This window comes from Arachis ipaensis, chromosome B1 (assembly GCF_059453495.1).
Source record: "Arachis ipaensis isolate K30076 ecotype BB chromosome B1, ASM5945349v1, whole genome shotgun sequence".
In the NCBI taxonomy this organism is placed as follows: Eukaryota; Viridiplantae; Streptophyta; class Magnoliopsida; order Fabales; family Fabaceae; genus Arachis; species Arachis ipaensis.
In genome coordinates this window covers 6,930,218-6,956,828 of record NC_142436.1, presented here as the reverse complement: position 1 = coordinate 6,956,828, position 26,611 = coordinate 6,930,218, and the positions used below count along the sequence as shown (strand labels likewise).

At 34.8% G+C, this 26,611-nt stretch overlaps 3 protein-coding genes across 3 annotated transcripts; 1 reads left to right on the top strand and 2 right to left on the bottom strand.

The window, feature by feature from the left end:
- Positions 1-12,762: 12,762 nt before the first annotated feature.
- LOC148575630 (uncharacterized) lies at positions 12,763-14,280 on the top strand. The gene has a single exon (XM_088502460.1). It carries the CDS (start codon positions 12,763-12,765, stop codon positions 14,278-14,280), a length of 1,518 nt encoding a protein of 505 aa, XP_088358586.1.
- Positions 14,281-14,586: 306 nt separating this feature from the next.
- Positions 14,587-17,841, bottom strand: LOC148575629 (uncharacterized). The gene is made up of 4 exons (XM_088502459.1): positions 17,463-17,841; positions 17,264-17,316; positions 16,717-17,145; positions 14,587-14,646 (listed from the first exon to the last, which is right to left on the bottom strand). The coding sequence occupies exons 1-4, from the start codon at positions 17,839-17,841 to the stop codon at positions 14,587-14,589; spliced, it is 921 nt and encodes a 306-aa protein (XP_088358585.1).
- A 1,131-nt stretch (positions 17,842-18,972) lies between these two features.
- On the bottom strand, positions 18,973-19,596 carry LOC148575628 (uncharacterized). Its single transcript, XM_088502458.1, has one exon. The coding sequence runs from the start codon at positions 19,594-19,596 to the stop codon at positions 18,973-18,975; it is 624 nt and encodes a 207-aa protein (XP_088358584.1).
- Positions 19,597-26,611: the final 7,015 nt, after the last annotated feature.

Genomic DNA, 26,611 nt, shown 5'->3' with positions numbered 1-26,611 from the left:
AAAGTGAAAGCCCTAAAAGTAACCCCAACGGAAAAAATCGAGAAAATAAAAAAATAGAAGCGTTTGGTGAAGAGATCAGACCTTTGGAATCGGAGGGCTTGGAGGAGAAGAGACCGTTGGGGATACCTTGTCGTCGCCCATGTTTGGTAGAGCTTGAAGGTGAACAGAGAGATGAAGAGTATGAAGAAGAAGATGAAGATTAAGAAGATGAAGAAGAAGGCGAACAGTGACGAAGGCGAAGGGCGAAGGGCGAAGGGCGAACAGTGACAAAGGCGAAGGGCGAAGGACGAAGGGAATATGAGCTCTTCCAGTAGGCGAGTGTGGTTTCGAAGGGAAAAGAAGATTAGGGTTAGTGTCTAACGGGTTGGGGGCCGGGTTGCGAGCTGGGTTGCGGGCCGGGTTGGTGTCAATGGGTTGGGGACCCTCTCGCCACGCTTTTACAACGTAACTTTTTCTCTCTACGGCCACGCTTTCGAAGCGTGGCAAAAAAAAACCTTTTGGCCACGCTTTTAAAGCGTGTCAAAAGAGAAACAGGATATGGCCACGTTTTCCAAGCGTGGCCTTAATGAAACCCTTTTGTCACGCTTTTAAAACGTCCTTGTTGCTCTCTATGGCCACGCTTTTGAAGCGTGGCAGTTTTAAAACGTGGCCGTTTCTCTAATCAATTGCCACCCTTAAAAAAAGCGTGGCCGTTGATCCTTTTCGCCACGCTTTTGAAGCGTGGCAAAAAAAAGGTGGCCAAATCTCTAATCTATCGCCACTCTCATAAAAGCGTGGCCATTGACCACTTTTGGCCACGCTTTTAAAGCGTGGCAAGAAAAAAGCGTGGCCATAGGCATTTTTTCTTGTAGTGAAATCTTATTTATTTTTTGCAGATTTTAAATTTTTTTTTAAATTTAGTTATATTTATGTTTGGTTGTTAGGATATTTATGGTTATTAGGAGTTGATCTGAAGAACATATATATGAATTAGTGTATAGATTTATTGATAGAAATTTAAAAATAAATGTTTAAATAAATAAGGTGTAAGTGTAGTAGTTTATGGTTGTTAGGAGTTGAGTTGAAGAACATATGTATGAATTAGTGTATAGATTTATTGATAGAAATTTAAAAATAAATGTTTAAATAAATAAGGTGTGTAGTAGTTACATTTTGATCAGAGTAATTTGTAATATAATAAATTATAAAAAAATAATTTTAAAAAAATTTTGGAATAATTTTAGAAGTTATGGTTATTTGTAGAAATTTAGGAATATATGATTAAATAATAGTTAGAATATATATATATGTTTAGATGTGGTTAGTTGTTGTTTAGATTTTTTTTAATAACATATTAGAAATAAAAAAATTAATATTAGAAATTTTTGTAATAATATTAGAAATTATAGTTGTTAACTATTGCAATTAAATTCAGAAATTTAGAAATATGTATTTAAATAATAGTTAGATAAGTGGGTTTAAATATAATTAATTTTTGTTTATAAATTTTTGTAATAATTTTTGTAATTAGAGTTAAGAATTTAACTGTAATGTTTAACTTTAAAATTTATGGTTATATGTTTAAATAATGGTTAGCAACATGTGTGTTTAAAAATAAGTAATTGTTGTTTAGACGTTTATCCAATATAATAGATTAGTATTAAGAATGACATGTTTATAATTTTTTATAATAGTTTTAGATTTAATAATTAATTAGGTAACTGTTATAATTAATTAGGTAACCGTTCTAATTAATTATAGTTTTAGTTGAGGTTTTATTATTATTACATTAGAACAGTATTAGTTACGTAGAAAGTGAAACTATGTATTAGTAATTATTATCTGAGCAGTTTAGATATAGGCTCTATGTACATTAATTAAAATTTGAGATGAAAATGTTATTACTTAGTAATTCGGATTCAATATAATTATATTCTTTAATTAGCTTTTTAAAATTATGTATGATAGTTATGTAATTTAATTCGTGCTTTTGCTATGCTTTTGTAGGCCTCACGGATGATGACATGTGATCACCCTGTCCCTCCAGATCGGTACGATGAGAGAGTGGAGGAGCATCTACGATCAACTGGGTTTTACCATGTTAGTCAGATTGGAGTAGTTCAATGCCAGAAAGCACTGGTAAATGCTTTAGTGGAAAGGTGGCACCCGGACACACATACCTTCCACCTTCCAGTTGGTGAATGTGCCGTGTCACTGGAAGACGTGGCTATGATCTTTGGTCTTCCGACCGAAGGCCTTCCAGTGACTGGCAAGACTTTGAGTAGTTTTGAGGCATTAGAGGCGGAGTGTCTGCATCAATTTGGGGTGGCGCCGAGAAAGTCGGATTGTCGAGGAAGTGGCATAAAACTGACGTGGCTACGGGATTTAAAAGAACGGTCACAGTTGACCGATGAGAACAGTATACAGGTGTACGTTAAGTGCCACATCATGTTGTTGATCGGTACGATCTTGTTTGGAGACAAGTCTGGGACATCTGTCCACTGGAAGTATCTGCCTCTGCTGAGTGATTTTGCTAGTATTGGACAGTATAGCTAGGGTTCAGCCTGCCTAGCACACCTGTACAGGAGCTTATACAGGGCCTCACGTTTTGATTGTAAGGAAATCGATGGTCCGCTGACACTTCTACTGTGTTGGGCATGGATGCGCTACCATATCTAGCACCGGTTCCTAGGGAACCTCGCAGTTTTTCGCTTGCCAACAGGTTAGACTATCTTACTTTTACCTGGTATCTTCATGTTTAGAAACCAATTGTGTTAATGAGATGCATTATATTAGGTGGTGAAACTGGGAGCGTGGAGATCGAGTCTATAGATATCATAAGCTTGCTCATTTTCGGAAGGCCTTGGATGAACTCCAAGAAGGCCAGGTGTATTTGATATTTACATTGTATGTGGGTCAGGTCTAGTGATTTACTTATTTGGATTTTAATTATTTGCTTGCTTTACTGTTACCAGTTTTTGTGGGTTGCATATTCTTGTGATCGTGTTGATCCGGACATAATTCCTGCTGAGATCTACATGCACTCAGTGATTTGGAGTGCAACGGTGCCACTGATATCTTTTGAGTGTATTGAATAGCATGCTACCGACAGGTTTAGACGTCAGTTCAGTTTCATTCAGGAAGTTCCTCATCAGGAACGGAGTCTAGACCGCGCACACGGTGAAGTATTAACTGGTCCTAAGAATCTGAACTGGGCCACAGCCACGACTCATTCATTTTGGGTGATACAGTGGACAAACAGGTATAATCACGTTCTTACTAATGAACCCATGATGCCACAACAGCCATTAGATACTTATATGTACTGGTACCGTTCAAAGTATGGTGATCACTTGAACTTGTCGGATCTTGCGGTCTAAGAGGATGTTGAGGGTGACCAGGTTATGGATGATGATAATGAAGAGCAGGAGCCACAGTCACCACCGCCTCCAACTCCACCTCCACCTCCACCTCCAGCGGCAGAAGAACAACCTCATTCCACAAGCCAGTATGTACCTCAGATACAATTTCCTACGTCATTCCCGATACATCAGCCATATTTTGACTCAGGAGAGGGAGGTTCTTTTAGCCAATTGCTTGGGTTCATGGCCTCAGATGCCGGCCAAGCACAATATAGCCACCAGGCTGACTTCATGGCGGGTAGGTATTCGTTTGACGCGAGGTATCCATTTTATACCTACTCGGGTGCAACTGGAGGGTTTGTATCTGGTGATTCTAGTAGGAGTGACGGTGGTCGAGGAGTTCTTAATAGTCAAAATCCGAACCGTGTTTCAATGACTATGATTGAAGAAAATGCTAAGACTTTTGAGCATGAGACTGCTGAGTACTTAGTGGATGAGCCAGATGACGAGGAAGACGATGAGGATGAGGATGAGGACATGGAGGAGGAAGATGATGAGGACATGGACCAGGATGAAGAATCCCGTAACGATAGAGGTACAATTATCATATAAGCTTTTCCCGTCAATTGATATTATCATAGTAAGTGTATAGCCAATTGATGATATTATGGTCATGTATGGTACATTGGTTAAGGTTGATGTTACTATATAACTGGTATGTTTTTGTTAGGTTGATTAAACTATATACCTGCTTGGCCAATTGATGATAGTATATTTTTGTTAGGTTGATTAAACTATATACCTGCTTGGCCAATTGATGATAGTATGTTTATGTTTGGTATGTTTTTGTTAGGTTGATTATACGATATGCCTGCTTTTTCAATTGATGATATTATGTTCATGTATGTTTATGTTGATTATACTATACAATTGCTTGGTTTGATGGTTGTTTATACAGGTGACACCTGCACTCCAGGTGAGACAGGCAAAGGCTACAATCTCAAGATTGATCCACCGCGTCATAGCGCTAGTCGATACACTCCGTCCGTGATCAAAAAGGCCGCGAAGAAATGCAAGAACATTGTGAACTTTGGAAAGTGGACAGTGAGAAAGTAGTTCTGGTGTAGTTAGTTTAGGCTATGTATCAGTTATCGTACTTAATGTAGACTTTAACTATTTATGTATGACTAAAGTATGATAAGTACCAACTAAGTATTGTATTTAAATGTTTCAGTTGATGCTCCTTATGTTCATTAAAATACAATGAAGCAGGTTACGATGGCAATGTTATGATAACCGGACCAGACCAGATCGGTTCGTCCGGATAACTGGCAAACCGGACCCTATATCGGTTCGGTCCGGCATTTGGACCATGTAAGGATGAAAACCGGTTTGAACCGGTATAATTAGGCATGAACCGTTGAATATCCAGTGAACCTGTACTCTGACCGGTTCGATCATCGGTTCGGTTCTGGCAATAATGTACGACCGTTCAAATCTAATAAAGTACATTGACACAGGTTACAATGACTCGATCACCGTAAAGTACATTCACAAATGTTACACCGGTTCATACATCATAAAGTTCACTAACACAGGTTACGATGGTTCAATTACCATAAAGTACAATGACACAGGTAGCAATGATTCATTTATCATACAAGGCATTGACATAGGTTACAATGCTTCAAATATCATATAAACCCATTGGGGATTATTGTCGGTACCTGGAGGACCTCCCTGACGGCATCTACTACGACTGTGACCCTCAGCTCCATATTGCCTACACCTCTTCGGACGGCGTAGCATACGTGTGTCCATCTCATTCAAGAAGCGCGACATCCTGGGCCGACCTTTGGAAACGCGTCTCAGGTACGGATTCGGTACTGTTGAGTTAAGAAATTAACTAAATTAATTAGTGATGACAAACATTATTTTTGGGCAAAATAAATAATTAGAGTTGATTATTTATATCTACTTATAAACTAATTGTTTATTGTTGCAGGCAAAATTTCAATAGCCCAATTGGAATAAAAAGCAACCAGCAAGGATATTGGGCTGAAAGCAAAATTAAGAGCCCAAGGAAAAGCAAAGAAAGAAGCCAAAGAAATCAAATCGGGCCAAGCATACCAAATACCCGATCCAAGCCCGATCTGGTTTCAGAAAAGCAAATCCCTCTCTTTTGCTTAATCAAAAGCAACGTTCATCTCTCTCTGACCAAGTCAAATCAGCTTCAGAAAAGTAAGAAAGAGAAAGAGAGAGAGAGAGAGAGCTTCTTCACCAAGATAGTCACCAAAGAAGCAAGAAAGAGAAACTAAGCTTGAAAGGCAGAAGTCATCTCAACAAATCCAAACCAAATCAAGCTTAGGTTATAGGTAAATCTTTTCCTCATACATGCAACTCGGTTTCATCTCTTCTTCCCATCTCTCTGCTCTATCCGAAATGGGATACAAGGGAAAGAGGATTTCTGTTCTTCCCTGCTGTGTATCTACGGTCTTAAACAAGACTTGGGGACCAAGTTGGTTTTCAAGGGCTCAGATCAAGTTGACTATTGGAAGATTTCTATGGTTGCTGTTTTATGGCTTTCGGTCAAGATGAAGAAGTCAGAAGCAAAGTTTCTACTCTAAGGTTTAATGAGAAAAAGTGATTCTGTGGGTTGGTGAAGCTCAAGGCTCAAGATGTTGACCTTGGAAGAAGAACCCAGCAACATGCAAGGAGATAAAAAGAGGTTTGCTGTTCATTCAGAAACCAAGGAGAGAAAACCAGAGTGTGAGAACAGTGTTCTGTTAGGAAGTTCCTCTACTTGGATAATGCTTTCTTTCAAAGAAGCATTCAGCCGATACTGAAGAACTGCATCTAAGGTTTGCGAATCTGGTTTTGCACATAGCAAAGAGGCTGCTGATGAAGTCAATCTCCTTCATGTTTTACTGATTGTAATGTGCTTTTCTAAGTTTATCTTTCTGTAATTTCTTGTGAGAAAAGGCATTGTGAGAAAGATTATGAAAAAGCTATGAGTGGAAAAAGGCTGAGAGAAACACTTGAGAGAGAAGCCTAGAGTTTATTTCAGATTTCTTTAGGTTGATTAAGTGTCTTGTATCTTGTACCTGTAAGGTATTCCTTTCTTAGTTGGGTTAGCACTAAGAGGAATAGTTAGGTATTAGCATAGCCAATGTCAAGTTAGGTTAGAACTTGAGTGTGAAAGGATTGGGACAATCCTGTGAAATTGGTGTATGTAATACAGTTAACTATAGTGAAATTCTTCCATAGTTGTGGAGGAGACTGAACGTAGGTTGCATAGCACAAGGCAACCGAACCAGGATACATGCTGGTGTTAGCTTTTCTCTTCTCTGCTGTGTTCTATTTTCTGATATTCATGAGACAAAAATAAATTGTCTCATAAATTTTCGCTGCTGAGTACAAACAGAATCAGAATTGAAAGTTTGTTTTAAAGGGATAATAACAGCAACTTAAAAAGGAAGGCATAGATTCAACCCCCCTTCTCTAAGCCTACCACAACCTTCAATTGGTATCAGGAGCTAAGGTCTCAAGAATCAAGCTTAACCGCTTGGAGCAAAGATCCAATGGCGAACAACTTGGGCACAACCATAGTTGCCTACACCCTCACTGAAGGCCAGTCAAACAACCGGCCACCTTTCTTCAACAGGAAGAACTACTCCTACTAGAAAGAAAGGATAAGGATTTTCATCCAATCCATTGATTACAACATATGGAAGATTGTTGTGAGCGGTCCAAAGATCCCAACAAAGACAAGTGCTGATGGAGTGGTGACTCCAAAAGAAGAAACTGAATGGAATGAAGATGATAAGAAGAAGATAGAGTTGAATGCCAAAGCAATCAACCTTCTTCACTGTGCTATCAGCTTTGAAGAGTACCGGAAGGTGTCTAGATGCAAGACAGCCAAAGAAATCTGGAAAAAACTCCAGGTTACACACGAAGGCACCAAACAAGTAAAAGAAACGAGGATTGATATGCTGCGAAAAGAGTACGAGATGTTTAGCATGAAGGATGGAGAAAGCATTGATGAAGCGTTTGAGAGATTCTCAATCATAATCAACAACCTTGATGCTATGGGCACAAACTATGCAGAACAAACCTTGGTGAGAAAACTCCTTAGAAGCCTCACAAAAGAATGAGAAAACACTGCCACAGTCCTAACCGAGAGTAACAACATAAGTCCCATAACCTATGATGAGCTGAGAGGAAAACTCCTTGCCTATGAAGCCACACACACAAACACAGACTCAAAGAAAAAGGGAATAGCCCTCAAATCATAAATAGAACCGAAAGAGAGTGAGTCTAGTGATGGTATTTCAGATGACGAGCTTTTGTTTTTTGCTAGGAGATTTAGAAGGATGATGAAGAACAAGGGCAAATACAAGGGTTCAAGTTCAAATGAGCACAAGATAGACTTGAGCAAGGTAACGTGCCATCATTGCAAGGAGGCTGGACACTTCAAGCTAAACTGTCCAAAGCTCAAAAGGGAGGACAAAGGAAAGAAGGAAAGGAAGAGAGTACTCATGGCAGCTTGGGAGGATCTTGAGAATGACTCAAATGAAGAAGAAGAATCTGAAGGAGATGACAAAGACTGCTTCATGGCTGGAAACAACAATCTTGATGAGGTAAACTATTATGATTTGACCATTGAGGACTTGCATGCTATTATTGATGATCTCACTTTAAACACATCAAAACTGCTTGATAAATACAATGAATGCAGATCTGAAAGAGATGTGTTAAGAGCTGAAAATGATTTTTTAAAAGAAAAGGTAAAGAAAACTGAATGTGCTTTGGACATCATTGAAGAAAATAGATTTTTAAAATCTGAACTTGAAAAATTAAAAGGAAAGCACGTTGTGGATCCTTCTCATGAGTTAATTGCTGAAAATGAAAGATTAAATGATATGATTAAAAGGCTGAATGGTGACTTAGCAAAATTTGCTCAAGGTTCTAGTAACTTGGACAAATTACTTGCAAGTCAAAGACCATTGTTTGAGAAATCTGGTTTAGGCTACATAGCCAAGGAAGATGCAGTTTCCAACACTTCCTCTATAAAATTTGTGGCTTCTTCATCAAATACCAAATATATACCAAACAAATCGGGTATTGGATATGTTTCAAATTTTGAAGAAAAATTTGATGAAGTATACACAAGTGAAACTGAGCCTTCACCAAGAACTGATCCGAGTTCAAACCGGCCAGGTTTGGGTTATATTTCGAAAAATAAGGCTGCTTTCAAGAAATCATTTTTCTATAACAAAACCTCATTTTCGAAAAATCCAAAGAGTTTTAAAAATTCTGGTGAAAACAGTTTTGCAAAGAGGAACAATTATAACAAAAATCAGTTTGTTAAAGGAAATGCGTCTCCTCCAAAAATCAGAAAATTTTAACCATTTAATCACTTCAAGCAATTTCACTCACCTAAGTTTCAGCGACACACATAAGAAAATCATTGTGTTAATTGTAAGAAAGTTGGTCACTCATATGAACAATGCTTCATTGAAAAGAGAGTTGTAGGAAACAAAGTCTACAATGTTGTTTGTGATTTCAATGCACTTGGGCAACCAAGGTGGATTAACTTCAAAGAATCCAAATTAATTTGGATACCTAAGGCTACTTGAAACTCATCATGCAGATTTGCCTAGCATCCAAGAACAAAAAGGACATGTGGTACATGGATAGTGGATGCTCAAGGCACATGACTGGAAGATCAACCTACTTCATCAAACTAAACAAGTATGATGGAGGTTGTGACCTTTGGAGATGATGGTAAAGGTAAAATCATTGCTGTTGGAAAAGTAGGTAATGAACAATCTACTTTCATTGATGATGTACTTTTGGTATGTGGTTTGAAACACAATCTTTTGAGTATAAGTCAGCTGTGTGATTTAGGATATTTAGTGATTTTCAAAAGATTTGAATGCTGTGTTGTAAATGAAAAAACAAATGAAGTGATGTTTGTTGCCAAGCATTTTAACAATATGTATGGACTTACTCTTGATGAGTTAAAAGATCAAACTGTAGCTTGTCTTCACTCTAAAGAATCTGAAAAGTGGTTATGGCACAAGAGATTGGGCCATGCAAGTATGTTTCAAATAAACAAACTTGTTAAGAAAGAATTAGTAAGAGGTCTTCCTTTGATAAAGTTTGATAAAGACATCACTTGTGATGCTTGCCAAATGGGAAAACAAACAAAAAGTTCTTTTAAACCAAAGGAAGACATCTCTACTAAAAGACCACTTGAGTTGCTACACATTGATTTATTTGGTCCAACAAGAACTCAAAGCCTAAGTGGTAAACATTATGGTTTGGTAATTGTGGATGACTACACTAGGTTTGGTTGGGTTTTATTTCTTGCACACAAAAATGAAGCCTTTTTGGCCTTTGAACCTTTTTGCAAGAAAATTCAAAATGAAAAGGATTTGAAAATCTCTTCTATAAGAAGCGATCATGGAACTGAATTTGAAAATAATTTATTTGAATCCTTTTGTGAGGAATTTGGAATATCTCACAACTTCTCTTGTCCAAGAACACCACAACAAAATGGTGTTGTGGAAAGAAGAAATAGAAGCATACAAGAGATGACAAGAGCTATGCTTTGTGAAAGTAATGTTCCAAAATTCCTTTGGGCTGAAATAGTTAACACAGCTTGCCACATTTTAAATAGAACAATCATAAGGAAATTTTTGAAGAAAACCCCTTATGAACTTTGGAAAGGCTACCCACCAAACTTAGATTACTTGCACATCTTTGGATGCAAATGTTTTATTTTAAATAACAAAAAAAATTTGGGAAATTTTGATCCAAAGGCTTATGAGTGTTTGTTTGTAGGATATTCCACAACTAGTAAAGCATATAGGGTTTATCATCAAGATGCTAGAATTATTGAAGAGTCTATACATGTTACATTCTGTGATACTAACTTGGTACAAAGCATTTTGGAAGATTGTGATGCAGGAAATCAAGCTCAAAAGGAAGATGAAACCACTCAAAATAATGAAAAAGGAAATTCTGGTCAAACTGAACCAGAAACTGCAACTGCTGAAAATTCGAGAGACAATTCCATTTTGTCTCATGAATCTGAAGGAAATCCTGAAGCCAACAGCACCCAGAATCCCTTGGCTTCTCAAACTGCCTCCAAGTCTACCAGACCTCGTGAATGGAGATTCTTGAAGAATTATCCTGAGGAATTTGTCATTGGAGACGTCTCTCATGGAGTGCAAACAAGGTCTTCCACTAGAAAGGCAAATGAAGGATCAAACATTGCCCTTCTTTCACAAATACAGCCTCAAAACGTCAAGGAAGCACTCAGTAACCCTTCTTGGGTTAAAGCTATGGAGGATGAGCTTCTTGAGTTTAAAAAGAACCAAGTATGGAATTTGGTTCCAAGGCCAAGTGGAAAAAAAGTGACCGGCACCAAGTGGATATTTCGGAACAAGTTGGGAGAAGATGGTAGCGTTGCAAGAAACAAGGCAAGGCTAGTGGCACAAGGATATGACCAAGAAGAAGGAATAGACTTTGATGAATCCTTTGCCCTTGTTGCCCGAATGGAAGCCATAAGACTTCTCTTAGCTTATGCTGCATTTTGTGGTTTTAAATTATATCAAATGGATGTGAAATGTGCATTTTTGAATGGTGTGATAGATAGAGAGGTGTATGTGGAGCAGCCTCCTGGTTTTGAAAATAAAGAGCATTTTGACCATGTTTTCAAATTATCTAAAGCTCTCTATGGTTTAAGACAAGCTCCTAAAGCTTGGTATGAGAGACTTAGCTCTTTTCTTTTGAAAAATAGTTTTCAAAGAGGCACCACTGACACAACTCTATTCATCAAGAACTCTAATGATTCTTTTATTCTAGTCCAAATATATGTTGATGACATTATTTTTGGATCAGCAAATGAATCCCTTTGTTCTGAATTTGGAAAACTCATGACAAGTGAATTTGACATGAGTATGATGGGTGAACTTAATTTCTTCCTTGGGCTGCAAATTAAACAATCTGAAAAAGGTATTTTCATTCATCAAGAGAAGTATGCCAAGGAATTAGTTAAAAAATTTGGTATGAAAAATGCCAAACCCATGGGAACTCCCATGCATCCTAGTTCTAAATTAGATAAGGGAGAAACTGAGAAAGATGTTGATGAGACTAGGTATAGAGGAATGATTGGTTCTCTAATGTACTTAACTTCCTCTAGACCCGATATTGTGTAAAGTGTTGGATTGTGTTCTAGGTTCCAATCCAAACCTAAAGAGTCACATCTTTCTGTAGTTAAAAGGATCATTAGATATGTTCATGGCACATCCAATTTTGGTCTATGGTATCCTAAGATTGATAATTTTTCTGCAGTTGGTTATTGTGATGCAGATTTTGCTGGTGATAGAGTTGATAGAAGGAGCACTTATGGTTTATGTTGCTTCCTTGGAAAGTCCTTAAATGTATGGTCAAGTAAGAAGCAACCAACAGTGGCCCTTTCCACTGCAGAGGCTGAGTATATAGCTGCTTCTTCTTGTTGTTCTCAGCTTTTATGGTTAAAAACACAGCTTGCTGATTACAAATTAAATGCTGAAAATATTCCTTTGATGTGTGATAATATGAGTGCCATTAATATTTCTAAAAATCCAATTTTGCACTCTAGGACTAAGCATATTGAAGTGAAAATTCACTCAATAAGAGAACATGTCCAAAAGGGAGATATTAGTATTCAATTTGTTAAATCAGAGGAGCAATTAGCAGATATTTTCACAAAACCATTAGCTGAGGATAGATTCTGCATGCTTAGGACTTGTCTAGGAATTTTGAGTTGTGATTCTTTATATTGAAAAATGTTGATGTATTTGCTGGAGCTTTTTGTCTCATAAACAGGCATGAGACAATTCTGGGCAGGTGATGAACGTTTCCCTCAAGTCAGCGTGTTTTGGGCTTGTTTCAAATGAACCTCAATCTGGGCCAACCTCAAAATTCAGATCATGAGTGGTCCAAACCTGTTTCCTCAAGTCCAACATCTCTGGGCCCAAATATGAATGTTACAATCTTGCTTGTTATTTTAGATGACTTGTGTGTTTCAGTTTTCATAAAGGGTTTTCACTTAATGTTTTGTGGCCCAAAAGGTTTTCAAGTGGATTTAATTTTTTGCCCAAAAAGTGTTTCAGGTTAATTTTGTTGTTTTTCAAAATTTAAAATTAACTTCCTATTTTAATTTTTTAAATCAAATAGAATCTTTCTTATATGAGGTCATGTCTTTTTAAGTCTTTTCAAATGGTGATGCAGTTGCATGGTTTTGGAAATTTGCTTTTGGGTACGGTTACCAACACTCCCTCTCTTCCCTCCATAACTCCTTCTTTATCCCTTCGGTTTTCACCACTACCCACTTTACTCTCTTTCTTCTTAATTCAAAAACCACCAAATGAGGAAGAAAACCATAGCACACAAGCCTCCTCGAGAAAAGGTGTATAAACTTCCATCCAAACCCTCCACTCGCTCCCAAGACCGAACCTTCACACCTTCACCATCTCCTCCTACCTCTCCTCCTCGCTCTGTTCCCATGGCGCGAACCAAAACCACTCCAAGGTACCCTGCTCCTGCCAAGCCGACGCCACCACCTAAGACGACGCCCTCCAAACCAAGCTCCTCGAAACCTGGCTCATCCAAGGAGAAGCGTCCTGCTGTTGAAGAACCTGTTCCTGAGACAGCAAAACCTAAGTCAAGGTCTGTCCCTGTTCGATCACAAAGAGGTAACCCTCATCGCCCTCTCAAATCTGTTAGAGAACCAGACATTGATCCTTTTGCTCACAAATCACACTACATGACATCTCACTCAGACTTTAACCCCCATCGTTTCAAATCTGCCATGAACCACGATTTTTATAAGGGAGTTATTCAGTATCGTACTCTATGTCCATCTTTTCTGGCTGATTTACCTGATTTGAAAAAGAAAGGCTTTCCTTTTGTTGAAAATTTGGAGTTTTTAGACTGGAATCACCTTTTCAAAATCAAAAAACCTATATATCCTCAGTTAGTCAAAGAATTTTATGCAAACATGACTTACCATGAAGGAAGTGTGCATTCTTATGTTAAGAGCAGAGACATTATCTTGAATAATGAAACTATCAGTGACTCCTTGAAGTACACTGATGTTGGGCCGTGTGCTTATACATCTGTAAAGTGGGATGATAGAGTTGGTATCTCTTACCATGATGCTTTGGCTCACATTTGTGAACATGTTTCCTCAATTGATGGCATCACATCCACTCACAAAGCCCTAGGATATGAACGTGCTCAGTTGCATCGAATTGTTAATCACATCTTGATTCCTCAAAGTGGTTCATATCAAAGGGTTTCTTACACGGACACACTTGTTTTGTATGCCCTAATCACTAAAACAGAAATCTCTTTTGCCTATTTGATGGCTAGATACATGTTTGATTCTGTTAGAAGTGTGAAAGATAAAGCACTACCTTATGGCATATTTTTAACTTGCATATTTGAGAATTTTGGTGTTGATCTGTCAAATGAGGCTTATGAAAACAGACATTCATACCTAAAAGGGGGTGGTTCAGTGAAACATAACAAAGGACCCACTAGATCTGAAAGAGTGGTTCTAGATGATGATGATGAAGAGTTCATTCCAGATGACTCTCCTCCTCCTTCCACCGAGGGAACTTCCATCTCAACTGGGAAGAAATCTGCTCTACTGAATGTGGTCAAGGATATTGCTCAAGAATTTGTTTCCCAATCAAACCACATGATTGCCATGAGCAAGGAACAAAGGAAGCTAGCTAGCAAGCATGAGAACTTTTTGAGAAAATCAAGAGATAGGGTGGCTGTGCTCATGACCTTCATTGATAACCTTCACAATGATGAAGACATTGCCACTGATGTTGAAGAGGAAGCTGATTCGGAGGGGAATGGTTCTGATGCCTAGGATTTGTCTCATAAAAACTGCTGCTGATGCTCTCTTTTTGTCTCATAAACTCTGTTTCTTTAGCCATTTTTTCCTGTGTTATTTTGGATGACTGTAATAACTCTAGATACTGCTGCACCTGTGATAGTTTATTTAGTACTTTGAACTGTGCTCTAACTATTTTCTGCAGGATACACGACTTTGTTTTTTGTTGATCTTGTTTATTATCCGCCCTTGATGACAAAAGGGGGAGTAATAGCAAGCAATAGGATAATAGGATAATATTTCCTTTCCTTAGGGATCTTTGCTGTGGATTCTTGCTGTTGCTTACTTGATGGGATTCTTGCTGTTGCTAACACTTAATTTCACATGCTGAATGACCTCTTGCTGCATTAATACTTGCTTTCACATGCTGAATCATTTTGCTGATAATATTAGCATGATGTTGGGTTGATTATGTGTGATGTTACTTATTTGATATCCCTTATCCAAGATAAGTGTATAGCTCTTCATTGTGCTTTCTTTAAGTGTAATGTAAACAGGAACAAAAAGGAAAGAGCATAAATTCAGGGAGAGCTATTGTTGAAAAAGAAAGGGGAGCAACACATTAGCAAGCAACATCATTCAAAGGGAGTTTCTAAACCTCACTCAAATTCATTTCCTTTTGAATATTGCTTAAACCATGTTTGTCATCAAGGGGGAGATTGTTGAGTTAAGAAATTAACTAAATTAATTAGTGATGATAAATATTATTTTTGGGCAAAATAAATAATTAGAGTTGATTATTTATATCTACTTATAAACTAATTGTTTATTGTTGCAGGCAAAATTTCAATAGCCCAATTAGAATAAAAAGCAACCAGCAAGGATATTGGGCTGAAAGCAAAATTAAGAGCCCAAGGAAAAGCAAAGAAAGAAGCCAAAGAAATCAAATCGGGTCAAGCATACCAAATACCCGATCCAAGCCCGATCTGGTTTCAGAAAAGCAAATCCCTCTCTTTTGCTTAATCAAAAGCAACGTTCATCTCTCTCTGACCAAGTCAAATCAGCTTCGGAAAAGTAAGAAAGAGAAAGAGAGAGAGAGTTTCTTCACCAAGATAGTCACCAAAGAAGCAAGAAAGAGAAACTAAACTTGAAAGGCAGAAGTCATCTCAACAAATCCAAACCAAATCAAGCTTAGGTTATAGGTAAATCTTTTCCTCATACATGCAACTCGGTTTCATCTCTTCTTCCCATCTCTCTGCTCTATCCGAAATGGGATACAAGGGAAAGAGGATTTCTGTTCTTCCCTGCTGTGTATCTACGGTCTTAAACAAGACTTGGGGACCAAGTTGGTTTTCAAGGGCTCAGATCAAGTTGACCATTGGAAGATTTCTATGGTTGCTGTTTTATGGCTTTCGGTCAAGATGAAGAAGTCAGAAGCAAAGTTTCTACTCTAAGGTTTAATGAGAAAAAGTGATTCTGTGGGTTGGTGAAGCTCAAGGCTCAATGTGTTGACCTTAGAAGAAGAACCCATCAACATGCAAGGAGATAAAAAGAGGTTTGCTGTTCATTCAGAAACCAAGGAGAGAAAACCAGAGTGTGAGAACAGTGTTCTGTTAGGAAGTTCCTCTACTTGGATAATACTTTCTTTCAAAGAAGCATTCGGCCAATACTGAAGAACTGCATCTAAGGTTTGCGAATCTGGTTTTGCACATAGCAAAGAGCAAAGAGGCTGCTGATAAAGTCAATCTCCTTCATGTTTTACTGATTGTAATGTGCTTTTCTAAGTTTATCTTTCTGTAATTTCTTGTGAGAAAAGGTATTGTGAGAAAGATTATGAAAAAGCCATGAGTGGAAAAAGGCTGAGAGAAACACTTGAGAGAGAAGCCTAGAGTTTATTTCAGATTTCTTTAGGTTGATTAAGTGTCTTGTATCTTGTACCTGTAACGTATCCCTTTCTTAGTTGGGTTAGCACTAAGAGGAATAGTTAGGTATTAGCATAGCCAATGTCAAGTTAGGTTAGAACTTGAGTGTGAAAGGATTGGGACAATCCTGTGAAATTGGTGTATATAATACAGTTAACTATAGTGAAATTCTTCCATAGTTGTGGAGGAGACTGGACGTAGGTTGCATAGCACAAGGCAACCGAACCAGGATACATGCTGGTGTTAGCTTTTCTCTTCTCTACTGTGTTCTGTTTTCTGATATTCATGAGATAAAAATAAATTGTCTCATAAATTTTCGCTGTTGAGTACAAACAGAATCAGAATTGAAAGTTTGTTTTAAAGGGATAATAACAGCAACTTAAAAAGGAAGGCATAGATTCAACCCCCCTTCTCTAAGCCTACCACAACCTTCAGATACGAATCGGGGACTATTGTAAGAAGGCCACGTAGTAGGATTCCCTAATGGCCTAAACCTAGCCCGATACACGCGCCTGACCTGGTTCATCTTATAAACGTCATACACATATACCTGCCAATCTAGTCGTTGATTTGCACAACATGCAAACACATGCCGGCAAGGAATCTGGTCCACCTGAAACTCACCACAATCACATGTCTGACGACGGAGGTCAACAGCATACTCCACTCCACTTGGCATCTCACGCACTTCAAATACCTCATTCTGCCTGTCAAAGAAATTAACCTGAATGTTTCCTGATGCAAGCTGATTTGCATGAATTTTGGAGGTCACATGCTCCGTAAAAACATGGCCTGCATTAATCCTCGCCTCCGCTTCTGCTCTTTTCTGTGTGAACAACTCATTAAGTCTGTAGAACGTTGCTTCCACAAGTGCAGTGATGGGGAGATTGCGTGCACCCTTCAAGACTGAGTTGATGCACTCCACTAGATTAGTCGTCATATGACCCCATCGGTAGCCACCGTCGAATGCCAACGCATACTGTTTACGGGGAATACGGTTTAACCAGTTAGTATACGCCTCGCCCAATCTCGTAAACAATGGTAACGCAGTTCATACTCACGAACCGTCCTCGAATATCCTAAACAATATCAGGTACCAAACAACAAATAAGTTTCAGGACGTATAGATTGTTCGCAGTTTCATCAATAACTAGATTTGAAAGATACAATGTTACCTATATTGATGATAAGCTTTTGCAGATAGGGTGCCCTTGAATTTTCTCAGAAAGTTCGATTCTATATGCCTGATGCAAAACATGTGGAAAGCTCTAGGAGGTGACCAAGCTCCGTGACTACGTTCCACAGCTGCATTTATGGACTCATGTCGGTCCGATATCAGCCCCACACCATCCCGAGTCACAACATGTTGACGTAGGTTACTGAGGAAAAAGTGCCAAGCATCAGAGGTCTCTCCCTCGACAATAGCAAATGCAATCGGCACAATATTGTTGTTACCATCCTGCGAAACGGCCACTAACAAGCAACCCTTGTACTTTCCGTACAAGTGAGTCCCGTCCACCTGGACAACTGGCTTACAGTGTTTGAACGCTCTAATGCATGGGTAATAGCTCCAAAAGACTCGATGTAATACCCGGATATCAGTTACCAAATCATCCCCTTGATATGCAGGCATAGTCTCAAAATGTACGACAGCTGATGGTTCTTTATGACACATGGCCTCGAACCATATGGGCAACGCTTCGTAGGATGCTTCCCAACCTCCAAATATCTTCTCAATGGACTTCTACTTTGCCAACCATGCTTTTCGATAGCTGACCGTGTAGTTGAACTTCGATTGCACTTCTGCAATAACTGATTTTACCTTTAAAGAGGGGTCAGCCTCAACCAACGGCTTTATGGCTTCGGCAATCGTATTTGAATCCAGCTTGGAATGATCCTGAGAGATGGTTGCTCTGGTACAAGTGTGACTGCCGTTGTACCTCCTAATAACCCAACAGTTTACTGATCATGCTAACTCTGATAAGCCAATCACACCCTGACCCGTACTGTGTACACTTCGTATAAAATGTCAACGGCTCCGACTCATACACACGGTAGTCTACAGATCTTCGGAGGGTATACTCCTTCATCGCCTTAATAACAGCTTCCCTGGAACTGAATTCCATCCCCACGGCGAACTCACCATCTACAACAAAAGGAACTTCTGCCAAGAAGGCAGCCATACCGTAAGTATTTAATACATGATTGTTTAATGACCAAAATTAAATATTAAATCATCACTCGAGGTATCAATTATGATATACCTAACGTTTACATTACGTTATTATCTAAATCTCCATTACATAAAAATACAAACACATTAAAACAAATTCTCCTCCATAACTAAAAATAAATACCTATACTTCCAGATAACTTCATAAATACTATTATAAACAATCAGTTATGATACCCTAATTAACTAAATAACTAAATAAATATAAATTAACCAAATAACTAAAAATAATTATTAATCACCTAAACAACTACAAATAACTACTATAACAAACGCTTATTAATAACTCCTTATTAGCTAAATAAATACACAGTAACTAAATAACTAAAAATAAATACTAACCGCCTTCATAACTTCATCAAGACTATAATAAATACTCATTAATAAATAAACTAATAAATAATCCCTAATTAACTAAGTAACTAAATAAATATAAATTAACTAAATAATCCCTAATTATCTTCCTAAATACTCTAAGAAATACTTATTAATAAAGCCTAATTAACATATTAACTAAATGAATACTGGACCCTAAATACTAATTCACTTAAAGTATTTTTATTTTGAACTTGTCTAAATAACCTCTTTTGCAAATGCTAAACGAGTACCTGCACTCATATAGTCCGGAAACTCCGGAGCATGCATGGCTTCCAAATCCAAAACTAGCATGAAAGATGGCTCCTCAAATGGCTCTTCGTTCGCGAGTGCATTTGCAACGTCTGCCACATTCGGAGCCATATTGCCGTCGGCTGGATCTACATCTCCATCTTCACCGACAACTTTGTAATTGCTTTCGAACTCTTTCTCACTGTCACTATTGTAGTCTTCTCGTAAAATATTTCGGTCGGCCTCAGATTGTTCGAATTCAATGTACAACTCGATGAAGGAAATTTGAGCACGACTTTCAATGTACATTGAAAACATCTCTTGCATGCTTGTTTCGTCGGTTACATATTTGGTCTGAAATTGGACGAATCCACCAAATACTGGTACAGGATATCTGTATAAAATACATGATATTTTTCTTGACATCTCCGAATCTATCTTCTCACAAATCACTCCTTTAAGCTCTTCAAATGAAATTGTGAAGGGAATAACAACATCTAATGGATCTTCACAAACAAATTTTACTCCTTCAGGTGTCTGCAACAAAATCTGACCAAAATAATACACCTTCAAAATAACTCTATCATCCATTCTTCCCACTCACTTAAACAAAAATAGAAATTTTACCATCAACTTTTTTCCCCAACCCAAGTTACCCCACTCCAGACCAGAGAAAGAAGAAGAGAACTCGAACAAGAAGATGAAAGTTAGATCTGGTCGGCTGTCTTTGGTTCGTACACTTGAACAACTATATATATACACACACAATTCGGACGGTCTGAGTGGTGTATAACCTAATTTGAAAAAAATTATAAAATAATGAAAACTTACGGTCCGATTTCCATTAGTGTAAATTAAAAAAAAATTTACAAACACAAAACGGACCAGCGAGTACTTTATCGAGTCAAAACAAAACCCACAAATAAATCGGACCATCCGTTTTGCTGGGTCATATCGCACGGTCCGATTTCTCTTATGTGCTAGTGCAAAACAGACCCTCCGGTTTGCTTACAAATTTTCCAAAACATAGAAATCGGAGGGTCCGATTACTTCCATTCCAAATCTGACCAAAACCTATCCCACATTCCGGTGTAGCACCTCCTCAATCCATATCCCAGCACAACACCAACCCCTCCTCCATAACCGAAAAAATGACCCGAATAATGTGTTGGTCCATTTTACTAATTTTATACTACATTTTACTATGTATTAGTAACTATATTAAAAATACAAATACAAAATTTTTGTATCAAAAATAAAAAGAGTTTTGGAATTCACCTATAATTTGTACCTGTTTTGTTATATAAAATTAATATAATTAATATAAATTTAAATTTTTTAAATTTTAAATTTTACTTTAGAGAATAAAATGTGATCTCTTATTCTTGAATAATTTTTCTCTCATATTTTTTCTTAATCTCACCTATGAAATAAATGGTAAAAGATCACACTTTATTTTCTAAAGTAAAAATTTAATATTTAGAAGATCCAAATTTGTGTTGCATTGGATGTCTCTTTTTAAAAATCATCATTGACAAATATATTTAGAGTGAAAACTAAACAATGTATTATCTACATCTTTCTATTGAATACACGTAAATTTCATAAAAATATATAATAAATGTATTTTGACACACTATTTTATAAGCTCTTTATATTTATTTAATTAAAATCTATTAACTAATTCAATTTTCTATTAAGTATACAAAAGTAAATTATGTTAACAAAACAAAATGTATTAAATTATTGTATAATTTAATGCTATTCATGAAAGATTTAAAATCCTAAGAATCAGATTTTATAATTAAATTCAATTAGGCATAAATGACTATGAACTTTCACTAATTTTTCTAAAGACTGTTAAATTATGTATTTAAAATTTCTTAAATAAATAAATATTAATTTTTAGTTCATTTCTTAGCTTCCGTTCATAATTCATTTAATAGGATTATTATATTATTGAATAAAATTGATTTTATCTTTAGCTTTTTAAATTTAAATACTTATATGAGATCAAATTAAATTTAAAACGGACATTATTTATTTGCTAAAAAAATATTTCACTTTTGTGTTGACTTTTATAAAAAGGATAATTTTTATATAAAATACGTTAAATTGTAAAAACATAATAAATAATTTTCTTTTGTTAAAGTAATTTTCTTGTCACACTTTTTTTAATCTATACTTCTATGTTGTTGTAAAACCAAAATAATTTGGATTAACTAATTTGTCTCTTAAGAATATATTTTAAAAATATAATAATAAAAATTTGTTAATACTTTTAATATATTTAAGAATAAAATATTATTTTTGTCCTCAATATTTGTGATAAATTTTAAAGTTGTCCCTAACGTTTAAATCGTCCTATTTAAGTTCCTAACGTTTCAAAATTAACTCAATGTTATCCTGCCGCTAGGGATCTATTAACTAGAATTAATGGCGGGACGAAATTGAGACGATTTTGAAATATTAAGGACTTAAATAGGATGAAAACGTTGGAGACAAAAATGATACATATAAATAAATTTTAATTTTATCCTTCAATAATATCAATTTTTAATTTTACGGTACACAATTATTCAATTATTTTTTAATCACATCTAAGTAAATTACACTTAATCACATTACTTACATTCTAAATAAATTTATTTTTTTATAATTTTACTCTTAACAATTTTTACTCATCATAAAATATTTGTAAAATGACTAGTACATAAACTTACGAAAAGAAAAAAAATGATACATATACAATAAAGTATAAATTGTACTTTTATCTCTAATGTATCGAAATTTTTTAATGTTTAATTTAGTTAAACTTTATTCAATTATTTTTTTAAATTTTATTTTTAATCACATTATTTTTAAGAATAAAGTTTAACTAAATTAAATATTAAAAAATTTTGATAAATTAGAGATAAAATGTACAATTTATACTTTATTGTATATGTATTCTTTTTTTCTTTTCTCCAAATTTATTTACTAGTCATTCTACAAATATTTTATGATGAGTAAAAATCTTTAAGAGAAAAATTATAAAAAATAAATTTATTTAGTATGAAACTAATATGATTAAATGTAATTTACTTAGATGTGATTAAAAAATAATTTAATAACTATGTATAGTAAAAAATTGATATTATTAAAAGATAAAATTAAAATTTATTTAATTTCTATGTATCGTTTTTGTCCCCAACATTTTTATTCTATTTAAGTCCTTAACGTTTTAAAATCATCTCAATTTTGTCTCGTCGTCAATTCTGTTAACAGATCCTTAACGACAGGATAACATTGAGTCAATTTTAAAATATTAGGGACTTAAATAAGATAATTTAAACGTTAGGGACAACTTTATAACTTATTTCAAACATTAAAAACAAAAATAATACTTTATTCTATATTTAATATATTAAAAATATAAAATAAATTAATTTTTATAATAATTTTATAAAATATTTTTTTGTGATAATCTTAGGACACAATTTATCAAAATCTTTTAATTTTTCTTGTTTTATACCTTTATTCTTGTTATTTGTGCAAAACTGTTTATAATATCTCTCGCAGTTTGCACGAAGTTTTTCACCATGAGGGTTACATTACTACATGTCTAATATAAAATTGTTTATTTAGGGCCAATTGGATAAGTTTATAAGTAATTTTTTTTAACCTTTAACTTATAAAAATATATAATATTAATGTTTGGTATAATTTTTAATATTAGGTTATAACTTTTTAAATATTATTTGAGTGTTTATAAAAAAAAAAAATGACTTCTTTCATAATACATTATTTTCTTAAAATAAATATTTTTAAAATTAAAAAATCAAATACAAAATAATTTATTTATAAATTATTTTTAATATAAATATTTATTATTTAAATTATTTTTTTAAAATAAATTTAATTAAATTATTTCTAAACTGGACCTTAATTTTTTAAATAACGTGTGTATTTTCTCATATTAAAAAATACTTTAATTTTTATAACAATTCCTAATTAATGTAGTTGCTAGAAAAATATATACATAAAAATCAAGCTATTACAAATTTTATTTATTTTCTAATGATATTATAATCATAACTATTAAATAAATTATTTATAAATATAAATATATTTTAATATCTTATTTACTAATTTATTTAAATGCATATATCAAAAGTATTAGAGTAAATAATCCATATTATTACTTATGCTATATTCTTTATAATAATAAAAGATAAAAATTATATTATTTTTTTGCAAAAAGAAAAAATATTTAATATAAATGAATTTTAAAAAATATTTGTAACTATGAATGATAATAAAATTTTAAATGATTATTTTTTACTATAACTTTTTATATTGATATAACACTTGTGACTTGTTAATAATTTTTTATTAAAAATAATAAAAGAAAATATTGTCATTAAAATATTATATAATATTTAATTATATAAATTTTTAATTTTCAACCCCTCATTTATAAGATTTTCGGATCCGTTACCCTGGTTCCATGCGAACCATTCATCCTCCACTATACAATCTGATTAATTGATTTATCATCCTACATGATATTTTCTCTTTTTCATTTTTCCAGACATACGTGATTTATTCCTTCTGTTGATGTTTAATTGTTAACTCCGCAATTTTTCTCCTACCGTGAAAATTTAAAGTTCAAATTTTCTGACATTATTTCACCCTTTAATTTCTAATTTCATCTAATCATATTAGGACATGCTTTTTCCTATTTTTCAATTTTCTACTTTGTTTCAGTCCAATTAATTTTTCTATATTCCTCTTTTGATCTATTTCACACCTTCGCCAATTTCCTTGATTTTTCAAATTTTAAGTTTTTTCAGCACCATTTACCATATATGAATTACCCTCACTTATATATATATATATATATAACTCCTCCATTTCTATTATTGTTTATCGTATTTCTTCGATTAGAAATAAAAAAGTAATCTGAATAGTATTATTGAGTGAATTAAAAAATACAATACAAAAAAATATATATAAGTGTTAGAAAAATTAAAATAATAAAAATATATAATTCTATAATTAATATACAGATATTTTATATAAATATAAATAATACTAATTAATTTAAATTAATTGTAATTTATTCTCTAACATCTTCTTTTGCTCATCTCTAGCTCCTTTATTTTTCAAGAGATCAACAAAATAAAAAAAGATGTCCCAAAGAATTACGTATAGTAAAAGAAATTTATTTGACTAAAAGAGAACGAAAGAGTTAATTTGAAAAATCAAAACTCACTCCCTCATACATGTTCTTTGATAAATCACACTTATTCTTTAATATTTTTCCTTTCAATGTGTAGATTAAAGACATTAAAAGAGTAATTATTTAAATTCGTTTTTGAAAATTTTAAAAGCCATATTTTAGTTCAAAAAAATTAATATATATATTGATCTTTATAATTTTTTTCTGTTAGTCAAAATAGACTTTAAACTAATTTTCGCCATGACTCACTAATAGAAAAAGTTGAGTTAGCATGTTAACTCATATATATAACCGTTAAGTGTTTACATGTACAAGGAAATAAAATAGTCTCTGACTTTTTTCTTTACCTTTTTAGTCATATTTTTTATCCATCGCACTATTATTTTTCTTCTTCACGTTCTTAGCCATTTTAAAAGTCAAGGAATATTTTGTCCTCTGGCACACATAGACATCGCATATGTAGATATTTAACGACCACGTGTGTGAGTTAATATGCCAACTCAATATTCTTTGTTAGTATTGAATCACGCCAAAAACTAATTTGAGGACTATTTTGGCCAACAGAAAAAAACTATGGAATCAATATGTTGTTATTAATTTTTTTTGGAAATTAAAATGTCCGTTTGTAAAATTTTTAAGGGTTAAGTACGATTTTGGTTCCTAACGTAGAGGTTGAAAATTTATTTTGTCTCCGTTTTTTTTTTTTTTTTGCTACAAAATGGTCCCGAAGGTTTCAGTTTGTTTTATAATCGTCATTCGGACGAAAATACCCTTCCCATTCTTCTCCAAAATCAACCAGAAACAAAAGCGGAACCTGAAGCTGAACCAGAAGCGGAAGAACAGTAGAAGCAACATCAATGAAACAACAACAACCAGACGAAGAAGAACAACAACAACAATGGATCATGTATACAGTTAACCATTAACAGAAATTCAATAACCTAAGCTAATTCTATCAAACCTAAGCTAATTTAACAACAACAACAATTCAGCAGCAACTTTCAGCAATTCAATAACCTAAGCTAATTCTATCATACACACCTAAAATCAACTAACAGAAAATTAAAATCCAGCTAAACTAATCTAGAATCAAATCAAGAAACTAACACTAATAAAAAACAGAAATTGATCAAAGCAAAATGGTAACCTGGATTATGAAAATAGAAAATAGAAAAGAGGGGACAGAAGATGCAGTGGTGGAGCGCCGGCAGTCTGGGCATGACGGGAAGGGGCTGGAAGGAGGAGAATGGGCAGTGGTGGCTCTGGTTCCTTCTGCGATAGGGATCAAGGGAGGGAAACAGGCAGTGGTGGCTCTGATTCCTTCTGTGACAGCAATTGAGGGAGGCAGCGGCGAGATGGTGCGAACAGACAGCAAAAAAGAAGGGCTCCACGTTGATGCACGGTGGTAAAGCAGGTGAGGCTCACCGGCGGTGAGTTCTGGTTCGAAGAGGTCCAAGATAAGAAATGGGAGAAGGAGGGGAGAGGGTCGCGGTGCCTTTGGGGTAAGTACGAAGGGGAGAGGAGCAGCGGCGGCGACGAGAAGCAGCAGCGGCGACGGCGAGGATCAGCGGCGGTGGCCCTTTCCCTTTTCCTTCCCCTTCCCATCTTCTGAACCAACTCCCCCCCTCCGGCGTGCGTGATTCCCTTCCCCCTTTCCCCTTTGTTCAACATTTTGTTTTTTTTTTAGTTAGGGAAATTTTCGAAATAAAAATAAAAAATTTGGTTGAAAGAATGATTTTAAAACAAATTGGAACCTTCGGGACCATTTTGTAGTGAGAAAAAGCCTGGACGAAATAAATTTTCGACCTATACGTTAAAGATCAAAATCGTACTTAACTCAATTTTTAAAGACTAGTTTAAATAATTATTCTTATTAAAATAATATTTAAACATATATAATTAAATTTCAAAATTTAACTCAAAAAATAAGTTATTTGGTATTTATAATTATCATAGAGTTTATATTTTTCTTTGTTTTTATCAACGTGGGACTTGTAAAATATTTCTCTTGTATATATAAAAAAATAAATGTCAACAAGTATCAAACTATATTAGATCGGATCATAAATTATTTTTTCTAAAATATTAATCCATTTGATAAAAAAAATACATGATCAATTTTATATCTAATAATACTACTACGCTAATTAAAGATCAAGCAGCCTCATATAGTATAAGGTTAATAGTAATCGAATACTATATATTAATATATAGCTATAGCCATACATATCCAATTATGTAACCATCCATATCCTATAGTTTCAACAAAGCCCTACGTGTCAGCAAAGAGTTCAACCCTAATCTTACGTGTAGAGACAAAGGGACGTGCCACATTTCAATCCAAAACAAAATCGACACCTGTTACAAATTAACACACAACAA

Bases quoted from the DNA above. Each gene is read 5' to 3' on its own strand.
- LOC148575630 (XM_088502460.1), top strand. From the start codon at position 12,763: ATGAGGAAGAAAACCATAGCACACAAGCCTCCTCGAGAAAAGGTGTAT.
- LOC148575629 (XM_088502459.1), bottom strand. From the start codon at position 17,841: ATGTGTCATAAAGAACCATCAGCTGTCGTACATTTTGAGACTATGCCT. The intron at 17,317-17,462 runs GTAGTCACGGAG...TTTCAAATCTAG, and splicing joins CATAAATGCAGCTGTGGAAC to TTATTGATGAAACTGCGAAC. The intron at 17,146-17,263 runs GTACCTGATATT...CCCCGTAAACAG, and splicing joins TGAAACTTATTTGTTGTTTG to TATGCGTTGGCATTCGACGG.
- LOC148575628 (XM_088502458.1), bottom strand. From the start codon at position 19,596: ATGGATGATAGAGTTATTTTGAAGGTGTATTATTTTGGTCAGATTTTG.